The sequence below is a fragment of the Anser anser genome (assembly GCF_964211835.1).
Source record: "Anser anser genome assembly, chromosome: 5".
Classification (NCBI taxonomy): Eukaryota; Metazoa; Chordata; class Aves; order Anseriformes; family Anatidae; genus Anser; species Anser anser.
In genome coordinates, this window is record NC_139725.1 from 31,319,822 (window position 1) to 31,332,895 (window position 13,074).

General features: G+C 46.2%; 1 protein-coding gene across 22 annotated transcripts in view; it reads left to right on the forward strand.

Moving 5' to 3' along the window:
• Positions 1-13,074, forward strand: part of RGS6 (regulator of G protein signaling 6) — a 278,204-nt gene that overhangs the window by 235,075 nt on the left and 30,055 nt on the right. For all 22 annotated transcript variants that reach the window (XM_083839322.1, XM_083839323.1, XM_083839327.1 and 19 more), the window contains one exon: positions 12,523-12,612. In XM_083839322.1, coding sequence (XP_083695448.1) covers positions 12,523-12,612 — 90 coding nt within the window. The remainder of the gene's footprint in view (positions 1-12,522; positions 12,613-13,074) is intronic.

The window sequence follows — 13,074 nt, forward strand, 5'->3', positions numbered from 1 at the left end:
TCTTTGGGTTCATGGAAACAAATACAAAGCAAAGATAGACCTTCAGGCCCAGCTGTGATTGTCTCGGAGGCAGTGTCTGCCACGATAGGATAGCTGGTGAACGTGGAAGGTGAGCCCGGTTCACCTGCTAGTGCATCACAGTGGACTCTGGTAGCTCCACAAAGGTCAAGCAAGGTGTTTCTGATTGCTTGACTGGATATCTAAGGCTAACAAAAGCAGAGACAAAACAGACTTTTTTTGTTCAGCCTGGAGAAGAGGAGGCTCAGGGGTGACCTTATTGCACTCTACAGATACCTTAAAGGAGGCTGTAGCGAGGTGGGGGTTGGTCTATTCTCCCATGTGTCTGGTGACAGGACGAGGGGGAATGGGCTAAAGTTGCGCCAGGGGAGGTTTAGGCTGGATATTAGGAAGAACTTCTTTACTGAAACGGTTGTTAGGCATTGGAATGGGCTGCCCAGGAAAGTAGTTCAGTCACCATCCCTGGAGGTCTTTAAAAGACATTTAGATTTAGAGTTTAGTGATATGGTTTAGTGGAGGACTTGTTAGTGTTAGGTCAGAGGTTGGACTCGGTGATCTTGGAGGTCTCTTCCAACCTAGATGATTCTGTGATTCTGTGAAATTTCCTAGTGCACATCTTCTTCATGGCAGCCCACGTAGGTCCTCTTGAGTCTCTCAGGTGTCCTCCTGGGTCACCCCACCGCCTCGAGGACTCTGCTTTCTCACGAGTCTGCAGCTGGTGGTAGCCCAACTGCCTTATCTCGGCACGCTGGCACCAGGAGCCCATGAGAGCTCGCACACATCCCACATTCCTAGGGATTCAACCAGACACAACCAGTCAAAACAACCCTCTGCAGGAGGGAAAATATGAGTGTTGTCCCTGTCCTGTGTAGCTTTAGCAAAAAGAGGAAAACAACACAAATGTCCTTGTGAATAAAGGACAAGAAAAAATTAGTTTACTGAACAGCACATTCCTTAAATGCCTGCAACTCTGAGACGCTAAGACTAAGAGGAAAGAAAAGGGTTGACTTTTCCTGAGAAAGGAAATTGCAGCTCCTGCAGTGGAAAAATAGGACAAAGTGATGTTGCACCATAGCCCTTACGCTGACCTGGGAGACCCACAAAATGCCAGTCGTATATAAAAAGGTTTGAGAATGAACACGCTGGGAAGGGGAATGTGCAGCAGAGCATGGTATTCTTCAGGCTAGTGACTGCCTTATAGCTCTGAGTTGAAAGCAAAGCAAAGCATCATCTGTTATCACGTGTTTAACAGTCTACAAGGATGGGCTGCTTTACACAGCCTTGGCTCCCAGCCCCAGAGAGCTCTCCCAGATGCTGTACATCCATGAAGGCCAACACAGAAGGCAGTAGAGATAAATCTGGTAAGACAACCTGAAGGAAACAGGGAGAAAGGGGGCTCCTGACAAACATGCCTCTCTTGAAATCTCTTCATCCTAAGGCTGGGTAAGCTCTGAAGGCAAATGGTCTTCATAGTCAAAAAAAAAAAAAAAAAAAGTGACACTGAAAATCACAGCAGCACGCATTTTGCCATTTCCCCATCTCAGGGTACGAGATTTGCCCTGTTCTGTGTCCCTTGCTGCTGCTGTGCTCTGCAGCCCTGCACTGCTCTGCTTGCCCAGAGCCACTTTCTCCTGCTGGCCTCGCCACCCCTGTGCCCCCTCGAGCTGTGCCAGCCCCCCCAGCCACCCAGCCCCACACGCACCCCTCATCCTCCAGCAGCACAGCTCCTGCTGCTGGCTCTGCCAGCTACCTTGACCTGCGGCACCTTCTGTTGTTTTGGTGCTGGGCACCTCCAGAAGAGAGCCTAGTAATTGAGCTGATTATTTTCTGCTCTTAAACAACTGTCCACTGAGTAAAATATTATGATTATCAAACCATTTTCACTTGGGAGTGAAGCAGCTTTTAATACGTGGGGCACCATCGGGAAAGGTCAGTTCAATTAAACAGTGAAGTACTTAGCAGGACTGGAGCTCCCCAGGGAGTTATCAGCATCACTGTACAACCCATGTGGGGACCTGCAATATGAAGCAGGCACAGACAGCTTTGGAAAGTAAACAGGCTCTGCTCCATCCAAATGGCCTCTTTTGGCTGATGGAGCTGCTGACAGACCAACTAATTTGTCTTTAACATGGGAAACCAGAGCTGTACGATGATTACAGCTTATCTGTACCGCATATTAATTTTTTAACAGTTTTTCCTCCCCTCCTCCCCTCTCCTGAAATGTCTTTCTGCTTTTAGAAAGTCTTTAATCCCTGCCTCAGTCCCATCAGTCCCGTAGACCTTGGTACTGTGAGCTAGTATTGTAGGGATGTATCGTGTTGCCCAATATTGATGTTTGCTTGTAGGGGCATCACAGCCAGGCATACTAGAATAAGGTAAGCCATGTAGTCATCTTTGAAATTATTTTTCAACTTGCTTTATTTTTCTTCTTTAATAAATGAAATAATATTTTAGTTTGATGTTCCTTTACCTGAAGTAATCAGCTATGTTTTCTGTGAAGGTGATTCAGGGAAATTCAGTTCTAATCCAGGCTCAGTTAGGGATTTTGACTGTACTGTACAGATCCTTGGCTAATTCCAGAGCAGATTTAGACCATAATGCCAAATTCTGAGCTGCTCAAACCAGAAATTTACCTGGCCCGGATCTGGGCCCAGTTTGTGCTCTCAGCATCCCCAGGTGGTGGTCTGGTTGTCCTGGGCTGTAACAGGTCGATGAGCCCTTGCAGGATTTGTCAGCAGTCAGTCCTCAGGTTTCATTCTGGTCTTATCAAGATGCTGAGAGTGTTGACGTGAGGTGACAGGACACTTGAATTTAAAAACGAACTCCAAGTGAGAGCAAGGATCTCTTGGAAGTGGAATGTCTTTTTCTAAGAAGGCAAAATGAGGGGTGACCTTTCTTCCACCGACTTAGTATTTTTTCAAGCACGTACAGGATGTAAAAGCAAGCATGTAGAGCAGCACATACATGGTGCCTACTCACTGAGCATACAGAACTCCTTTTGTAGGTCTTGAGCAAACTCAAAGTATGGAAAGAAAACATGAAAATAATCATTTATTGTGTGCGTCTTTATCACCTTTTGTGGAAGAACTTGGGGAAACGTCAGTGGTATTTTCTTGAAGTTTCACCTAGTCACTCCGGTTACCTGCATGTCTGTAAAGGAAGGTGTCTCAGGATGGAAAACTGAGGTAGCACCAAGCAGCTCTGGTTGGCAGTAAGGCAGCCAGGAGGGGATGTGGGGCAGACCCAGGTATCCTGCCTTGAAGGGTGTCTCGAGTCCAGCTGAGCAAGTGCTGCTCAGCGACCTGGTGTTTGTGCTGTGGGGAACTGAAGGGGCTGCAGCGGGGTGTGCACAAAGCTGCAATGCGGTCAGGTGTCCTGGCTGAGGGACAGGGCCTGGCAGCCAAGGTGTGGGGACACACAGGCTGTTCTGTGCCTCCCCATGAGCTGATAGCTTTGCATGATGCTCATTCGAGTGTCCCAGTAGGATGACTTTCGCGTGAGTCTTGCACTGGGTTGTGCTACCATGCACTAGTCCTCTGCTCTGGAGAGCAGACTGCTTTGTGGCTTAATTTGGCTTTTTGCCCCTCCTCTGTGCTATCTTAAGATTGTGAGTCCCAGGGCTTGGTGTGTGCTTGGGGCTGAGGCCTCAGCAGCCAGTGTGTCACTGTTAGTGTTCGTTTGTCACACGTACAAACAAAAATGCAAGTTCTTTTCCTTGTGGATTTCCCAGAACAACCTGCAACAAAACTGAATCTGAAACGAAGAGCCCCACAAGTACACACATAAGAGCAATTAGGTGCCTGCAACAAAAATAGGAAAACGATCGTGGAGGGTTATGCTGGTGTGCCTGATGCTGCACAAAGCAGGAAATAAAAGACTCGAAGTAGAGGTCAATATAGGAGCAGGTATTCAGTGTTCCTACTTTACTGGGACTTTCCTAAACGTATATACACACCATGCATCAGAAAGTACCTCTTTTATCCTTTCCTTTCATTTTCATTTGTGCTTTAGTGGTCATGTGGTATGCAAAAAAATGTCCTAACATGCAGCCTTTGTCAGACATCTAACACCAAAGATTACCTTTAAATGGATGCCATGGGAAAGCCTCTAGCTCACTTAAAATTGTATTCAGTACTCAGACTCTGGTTCTCTGGGACCCCTGTGCCATTAATGTGCACTGTGCTTCTGGACTGCAAGAAATGACCATTTCTTGCAGAGCAAGGGAATTTCCTGCTCGTGTGAGAGCCAGGAAGTAGCCGACACTATTCTGCTTCTCTCAGGCAGTGAGCAAAGTGCTTGCAAATCATCCCTCTCCACCAGCGAAGCGACAAGTCCCGTTAGTGTGCACAATGGGTGAGAAGTCCTACAGATAGCTCAGTTCCACACCTGCCAAACCCATGTGCTGCAGGAACACCGCGGTCTCTAATTTTTCTAAGGCTTGTTATCTCTTGAAGTATTCGTCCTTCTAATTAAAAAAAAAAAATCCCTGGGGAGATTTATCAGCAGTGCATTTCACATCTCCCCTTCTCAGACCACAGCAGGTATGGATGGAGTTAATTAGCAAACAGATGCAAGGTTTTGATATGTATTTGTAGCATGGACAAAGAGCTTGAGCTCAATCACTTACAGGCTTGTCCAAGGTGATATAACAGTAGCGACCCTACAGTCAAAATGTTTGTGAGACTTGTAAGGCTGGTTTTGTGTCCAGGATGTGTTCCCTGTGTCACCAAGGCTGGTCGTAACTGCCTCATCATCACCACCTTTACTCAGAAGCTGGATGCTGCTTGTTTCTGTAAGGCTGCATCCTGCTGTCACCATCTCCTAGCGGACGTAGATTGCCCCAGTTTAATTTCTGTTGTGGCAGGGATGCTGCATATTCCTGCCCAGGGCGGAAGTCAACTTTTTGGCGGAATTTTCCCCAGAGGAATCAGAAAGGGGAAGCTGCAAACAGCTTTGCAAATGTCTTAGCCAAAAAGTTGAGTAATTTCGTCTCATGGCTGTACTGCAGCATGTATGGGAGTGCAAAAAGCCATCTTTGTTGCTGTATCTCCTCAATCCTGTATTGTTTGGAAAAGAGATGCTAATCTTCCAAATGTTACATGAGCTTGTTCCCTCCTCCCAGGCAAAACCTGTTCACTTGGGCTTTTTGCCAGTAGCCAGGATTTGGCCCACATTGTGAGAATCAGCCTCTTAGCCACAATCATTGTTCTCAAAACCTAAAGCTGCTCATATGGCGTTAGGCTCCCGACAGCCCGCTCTGGTCTCCCAGGATAGCCCTTGCTATATTTAGGACTAAATCCTCCTGCAGTACCATGCTGACCCCTAAACCGTGCAGCGTTCAGCAGGGCTTTGCCTCTGTAGTCTTCTGCAGCACGTCTGCTGCCACCCCCCCAGCAGCTCTGCAGTCCCGTTTGTACTTCCGAAGGTATGAAGCAAACCACTTGTCTCAGCCATTTCCAGAGGAGCCGGGGCTAAATTGATGTGTTACTTTTATCAATGCATTTTCACACGAGAGATTTACATTAGGTTTCCAACTCTGTATCTACAGGGCTAAACAAAGGATTTCTGTGTATTACTCAAAATGAGCTCTCATTGCTTACAGTGATTTCTCCTGCTAAAGCTCTTTCTTACATTCCTGTGCCTTCAGCCTGGTGTAATTTCATTTGTGGTCTGAAAAGAGGTTTTATGCTTTTTAGTTTAGCAGGGAGGTTAGTCTATATTATGGTATAATTATTCATCTTTTTTTTTCTGTAGTAGTAAAAACAACTTGGTTGAGTGTGAAGAAAATGCACCAGCTAAAACTGTGGGTGTAAATAATTTTGTCACTTAAATAACTCAAGAGTGGACAAAAAGATATTGCTCAAATTTTCCAGAGCAATTCACACTTAGGCCAAGACGCTTATGTGTCATTTACCAACCTGAAACATTTATTTCCTTAACTATAAATCAGGCAAGTCCAGCACTCCAGCAGCAGCAAAAGCACTTGTTCCCCACTAGCCATGCTAGGTGGCAGTACTGCTAGGTACCACTGGGTAATGTGAGCAGACAGCTCAAAAAAGGCAGTACAGCATCACTGGGAAGAGTAAAATCCTAAGTGCAGGGACCACAGTAAGCAGATGCAGAGGTGCTTTTAGTGGGGGTTTGGAGACATGAAGGGGAATTGGGGTAAAAAAACAATGTTTCCCCATATCCTCCCCTCACTGGTGTTGTCCTACTGGGTTCAGTGAGGGTAACTATGAACATCTTTGCTCTGCTGGGTGCTGCATGCCTTGTCTCAGCTGTGCCTGCTACCAGCTGCTTTGAATTCCGATGTCAATATGGTAGTTTTTTCCACTTTCTCCAAAGGATGTTTTGGCACCAGCAGTTAGGCTGAATGGCAACTGATCATAATTCCTCCTAAAAGCTGTTTGGAAATGGTACAGGTAACTGCTCCAGGGTAAGACGCTTCTTTGCTTTGCTTTGGCATAGACCTTTTGGAAGATCCTGGTGGTGCTGTGATAGGTTGTCCCAGGGATGGGCTGGGAAAAGTATGGCAGAGCGAATAGGGTACGTCTCATCCAGCCCTTGGCTAGCGGGTTGTGCTGCGTGCAGCACGTGTGCTGGTGCTGGGGCACAGGATTTAACCTGCCACAGATGTGTCCGTGTAGGGCAGAGGTGCTGGCCAAAAGGCATTAGGCTGCTGCCAAGCCTAATTCAAGGTGCAGCAGTCACACTTTGCGTGCTCAGAACAGCGTCTCCCTGCTTTCTCCTTCCTGCATCCTCTGCGTGCAGCGGAGGCATCCCTTTGGCAAACAAACCCCAGGCAGGTCTCAGCTGGCATCTGCTGTCACCCTTCCAGCGAAGGCCACAAGGCATTCACCGAGGCTCTGCTCTCTCATGTGTGAATTTGCAGAAAATTCTCCCCCAGTGCCCAGCACGAAGGTAGAACATTCATTATGGTTTGCTCTTTATTTATTTGTTTAGTCTACTGCTTTACATTGCTTTGGGGCTTTTCTTTGAATGGATTTGTCTGATGTGCTGCAAATCTGCCTCCTAGCTGGCTTGAGGGCCAGCTGCTGTGTTTGCCTGCTTGCACTACAAAGAGGTCTCCAAAAACGCCCTGACTCATTTAATGCCAGGTCTTGGTGGCAGGGTGAAGGGACATGCCAATCCAATCCAGGAGACGTGAGTGGGAGAGAACAGCAAGGCAGTTCCTGACCAATTTGTGAAGGGCAAAGTGGGGCCTTGGGGCTTGAGTGAATCTCAACAGCTATCTAGTTTCAGTGTAATTCCCCTAGAATGGTCTAAAAATGTGCTAAATAAGAAGCCTGGGCTTGAAACAAGCAAAGAATTGGTGATTTCCTCCTCTTCCCCCTCAACATTTAAAGCTTACAGCTGTGTTCAGGCACAAACAGGGAAAACTTTCTATCGGCAAGTTAATATGTAAGGACTTGCTGGAATCCAGCTGGTGCAAAGGGCGTGTTGTGCTTGGCCTTCACAATCCCCAAAATGTTTCAGACCTGTCACAGGGTGACAGTGTGTAAGACAGAGGTGAGATTAGAAATGGAGATGTTTAACCACCAACCCAGCTCTTGTCTCACGCACGTTTCATAGGAAAGAACGGAGATATTCGGCTGAAATGTTCATAACAGACAACAGGCGTCCTGAGGTCTGCCAGGTGCTTTGTGCGAGCCGGTTTCTTCTGATATTTTGTTGTTCAGGTTTTTCCCACATACTTCTTGGATGTTCCCAAGGTCCTGCTTGGCTGGGTAGGCTGCCGCCCCATCCTCCTCAGGGTCACTGCGCTTTGACTGCAGAGGGGGAGAGCCCTGGGATCACGTTGCAGCACATTGATTTGAAGCAGGTGCAGCTTTGAGATGGTTTCTGCTATCTCAGCCACCTCCCACATTCCCGTCTGGATTGCAAACTTTCTTCTTCTTCTTTATTTTTTTTTAATCCCCCCCTCCCATTCCCCTTTTGTCAAGAAAATTTACAGAGCTTGTCCTTCATCTCCTTCCAAATATAGGGCTTGTGAATGGAAACAAACCAAGAGATGCTGGAGCTTATCTGGGTTTATTTCCCTGCACTTCAGCTGGAGCTGAGGTGGGATTTCTTCTTGGTTCTACTTAAAACAGTAGAGAAGAAATTTGCTGTGCTTTACCTTTATGGTTCCTTTGCTTTCTAATTCACAGAAATGACAGCCTTTTCCCCTTTAAAATTTGCTGTTTGTCCTCCTTTATATCCTGCAGTGGTAGTGGCAAGTGGGATGGATGGCTGTGTTCTCCGAAGTGTAGCTCCCGTTGTACAAGCCTAAGGACAGAGAGCAGGTTTGGTGTGGCTGCACAGCCCTCAGCCCCTGTGCTTGCTTCTTCCCCCCGCAGGCGAGACGTGATTCAGGTGCACAAGGCACCAGATGGCTCTGCCTTTTTCTAAAGAGGAGATGCACACAGACCCCATCGCCCCTGGCACCTTGGCTCAGGACCTGGGAAGCACCACTGAAAGCTGGCAGGGCTGCAGGGGAGAGCAATGGGGTGCGTGGGGCCTGTGGACTCCTGGACAAATCTTGAAAGATTTTTTTTCCACCCTTTATTAGGTTTTAAAAGCAGGGTGCTACCTCGTTTAATGGCTTAATAGATCACTTAGGCAATTTTCATTAGAGGATTTTATGTATTTTTTAATTTCAGCGTGACTCCCATAAGGAGGGCTGTCTGAAGGCTAGAGCAAGGAGCTGGGACTCTGAGCCCTGCCTGGGAAGTGGTACCCAGAAATGGCTGGGAGTTGCTGTGCTTCCGAGGTGAAATGCTTCTCCTTCTGCTGTGCACATGTGGCATAGCAGTTTCCCATGGCACTCACAAAGAAATGTCAGAGCGATAATTCTGGCCAGACTGCTTGCAGTGCAACAGACTGCGATGTCCAGAGCTGCAGCTGCGTTGTTAAAAATTACACAAATAGTCAATTTGCTTTGTGTATTCAGGGAGTCAATAATAATGAGCTCATTCCCCTATAATAAGCAAGTTTATAAAATGCAGAGTTCTCTGAGCATAAGGATAGGAAGGCTGACATTTCTTGCCAGCAGCCTCAGGTATGTCATGGAGCACGCATGCATATCACGTGCAATCTTTGGAAATGCTGGCTGCAGTCTTTGGTGAAGTGATGCTCCCTCTTCACCATGTGATAAAAAGAAGAAACAAAAGCAGCTGCTCAGTAAATTAGGACGTGAGAGACCAGTGGGTTGCAATGATCCCAAGTGAGTTAAAAATCTGTGATGCATGGGGACAAGCCAATTTGCAAAAGTTGCACAGGGCAGCTAAATCCATGCACGCTCCTCTGCTAATATGCCTGTTGCTCAGGCTGTCTCAAAAGATTATTCTCAGTTGCTAGACCTCTGGTGGCTTTCAGTGCATTTAAGAAATGAGGAGCTGCTCAGTGCTAGCTGTAAATTCTTGGAACACCGGAGTTGGAAGGAGCCCACAAGGATCACCCTAGATCCATCACCTCCTAGAAAGTTCTGGATTCCAGAAGGTATAGCAGAAAACAGCTTGGTGATGAAGAATAGAGGAAGGATAAAGATGAAAACCGATGTCCCAGTCAGTTTCCCTGTCCTGCAGCTAGGCTGGCTGTGTGGCAGCTGGACGCATACTGCAGCCTCAATTTCAGCAGGAACCCTCGTGGTGCAGTCTCAGCAGGGAGTTTGGCTGCAGCAGTGTAAGCTGTCCTTTGCTGTTGCTTATTGGTAAGCAGTCTTTGCTGGCCTGAGCAAGTGGCTCAGATTTCCACTAGGTGCTTCAGAAATGCAGTGCTATAAAATAAATGATCGGTGCCTCATTTGTGCCTCCAGTCCAGAGCTTCTGAAAGCCAGCCCTTTGAATTCTTGTGATTAAGCAGGAAAGTTTGCATCTGAAGCTGTATGTGTCCCTCCCTTCCCCCATGCGTGGCCTTCTTTCTTCCTTAGCATTCAAAGCCTAGGAATAGCTATTCCCCATTTCATTATATCATTAGTGAACAGCTGAAAGGTAGCAGTGCTGCTCAGCAGTTCCAAGATGTAAAAAGCAGAGAAAATCCTTCATAGCAGTTACCTAGGGATGTGGTGTGCAGTACTCCTCTTCTTCATGGAGTGGCCTCACCTGAGAAGTTGGCTTGTGGTTTATTTCATCTGAGGATCAAAGTAATTTTTCCCCCTTCCAACAGTCAGTTATTGAGTTTATACTGTTTTAAGGTCAAGTACATGAAGTCATCTTGACATGAGTAAGAATGATGGGTTTTGCTTGCATGCCGGTGGGTTATATGGCCAGTAGTCTCTGCTCCACTGTGTTCCTCTTAACATGAAAGCAGCTAATGTGATCTGCCTGGGCAAAAATGAAAACTGAATGTTATTTTCCAAAAATATTATCTCTGCCTTTCAGAGCAGACCCAGTTGTCTGACCACAGGTAAAGAAACCACTGGGAGTTCAAAGGTAGTCGAAAAATGTAATCACCTGTATATCAAAATATCAGTCAAAATATCCCTGTTACCCAGTGCTGTACCTCAGCCCCACAGCACCTTCCTCCCCACTTCAGTACCCCATCCCACCAGCACCCTGCATGTACAGGCTGCGGCGAGGGAGGATCACCAGGAGGAGGAAGGCTCTGGAGACCCTTCCAGCCCTTACTCCTGATGGGGCTGCAAGGTGGCTGCCCCAGTTACTCATCAGCCACCCATGGTCCTGGATGAGGAAGGAAAAAGCCTTTTAAGTATGCAGTTAGGTGGTGAGGTTTTTTTCCAATTAATTACGAAGAACTTATTAGGAGGAGATGGAGTCTCCTTCCGAGATTTAAGAGGTAACAACACAGCTGAGCTGTTTGCACCGTGGCTGGGTTTAAATCAACTGAATGCTGAGTTTCTACTAGGTGAAGTGCTTGAGAGAGAGCTGGTGCTGAAAATCCTTACTCATACCAGAGAAGTACAAACCTGTTGTTGACCATATCCATGGTTTGCATTATTTTCCCTGTCCTTGTCTCAGCTTCTGCTTTGCTCATTCTGTCCTGATAAGTGTGGAGCTGTGCCCTCCCTTCTGTTTGTTTTCTGCAGTGAGAAGGGGTTGTGTTTGCTAAATGACTTTATGCAAGCATTTCTTTCACAAAATCTTGTGCTATCCTTCAGATAGTTTCACAGAAATGAGGATTTGACAGGTCTGAAAGCAAATGTGGAAATTAACCAGTAAAAACTGTCCCACACCAGGCTGTAGCTCAAAGGATACGTTTTACTCTGAATCTGAGTAACACCAGTGGCAGTTTTGCCCATCTTAAGACTGACTATACACTGAATAGTGCAAGAAAGCTGAATTAAGCAGTTCTTCTGTGTACAGACAGGTCATCGCTAATCGCCCTTGATGGGGACGATAAGGGAATTCTGCTTGGCTTATTAACACTGTGAAATAAGCTTTGTGACTTGAGTCTGGTTTGCCTCTTCCAAAGTTTCATCTGCAATGTCTGTAGGGCAGGGGAGAATATTTCTTGCTGTATAAATCAGTATAGGTAAAACAACTCATTAACTCTATAAAAGTGCTTCCGTGGGCAAAGTCTAAGAGAAATGCCCAAAGTGCCTGTTTTTCGTTTGAGTTCCCTTAGTGTGTTCTCAGTTCTTATTTGGCCAAAGTATTGTGGTTTGATTTTCCTGGTGTTTGGACTAATATCTATTTACAAATCCAGGGAAAATTAGAAGAGCTGACTCTAATATGGGATTTTCATCAGGCAAGTAAAACTAAGCAAGGCAAATGGAAAAGAGTTAGCATGAAGTTCTGCTGCAGTTAAACACCCCCTCATAAGACTGAAGCTGCACACCGTAGGTGCTGTACTCTCAGAGCAAACTGGTGACAGCAGTTTGACTCGGTAGGAGAAAAAAGACCTTGTGGTGATGAGGGACTCATCTGATGTAACTTTATACACACGGTGCAGACGTTCACGTCTGAGCTAGGCCTATAAGCTCCACGTATGGTCAGCTAGAGATAGAGGCTTTTTCAGGACATGAACAGTTTGGCTTATTTTGAGTGTCTGTCTTAAGTGGAGGTGAAATGTGTCCAAGTATCAGTTCCCCTCTATGAACTATAAAGGGAATGCTGGGTGATAGTGCAAGTATCTATGAGTGGTAAAATGCAACCCAATCTATGGGACAGATTCTGACATTTATTTCTTCCATCTTGAGCCATCCCAGTAGTTTCAGTCTGGCTGGACACCTGTTTATAATCTGGGGAATGGTGAGAGCTGCAGTCTTTACAAAATAACACTGATTACTGAATAATGTGTGCCAGCCTTTTGGGGCGAGGGCCATCTTTGTGCTTTGTGTTTATGCAGCCCCAAGCACAGCAGGGTCCTGCCCCAGGATGGACCTCCTGTATACCACCACAACGCGCATAATCGATAATAGCAGACTTAATTAGAACTTTGATCAGTCTCTCTTCCTTCTAATTCATTGTGTTTTAAATCCCTGTGATGTCTAAATGAGGTTTGATAACAATTCTCTGTCTCTCATTTCCTCCCGTCCCACAGGAGCACATTTACAAGCTGATGAAGAGTGACAGCTACGCGCGCTTCCTCCGTTCAAATGCTTACCAGGACTTATTGCTGGCAAAGAAGAAGGTATCTGTTGGAAAGGACATGCTTGCATCTCTTTGCACGTCTTGATTCTCGTCTGCTGCTTGCTGCTAGTGTGAAAATGAAAATATTGTCTCTTCTTTTAAATTTTATTTATGAAAGCAGTAAGAACTTTTGTTTTCCTCACCAGGGGCACAGGGTATGGCATCCGTATGCACAGCCTCAACATATGTTTTCGAGAAAATATGATGACCCACTATTAAAAAAAAAAAAGTGTTTGTCTTGCACAGCTGTTTCCCAAATGCAGTGCAGGCAATTAAAACTGCATTGCCTCTGCCTCATGACAAAGATGGTGTCTGGTACGAGAAGCAGAACCCATCAATCTATTAATTGCAAATTTCACCCCTTCTGGTTTTCACCTCCTCAGCCTCACCATGTGATCCTCCCTTTGGATGCCTTACCTCTAAACTGCCCTGCAGTGATTTCCATTCTTCTCTTCTCCCTTTC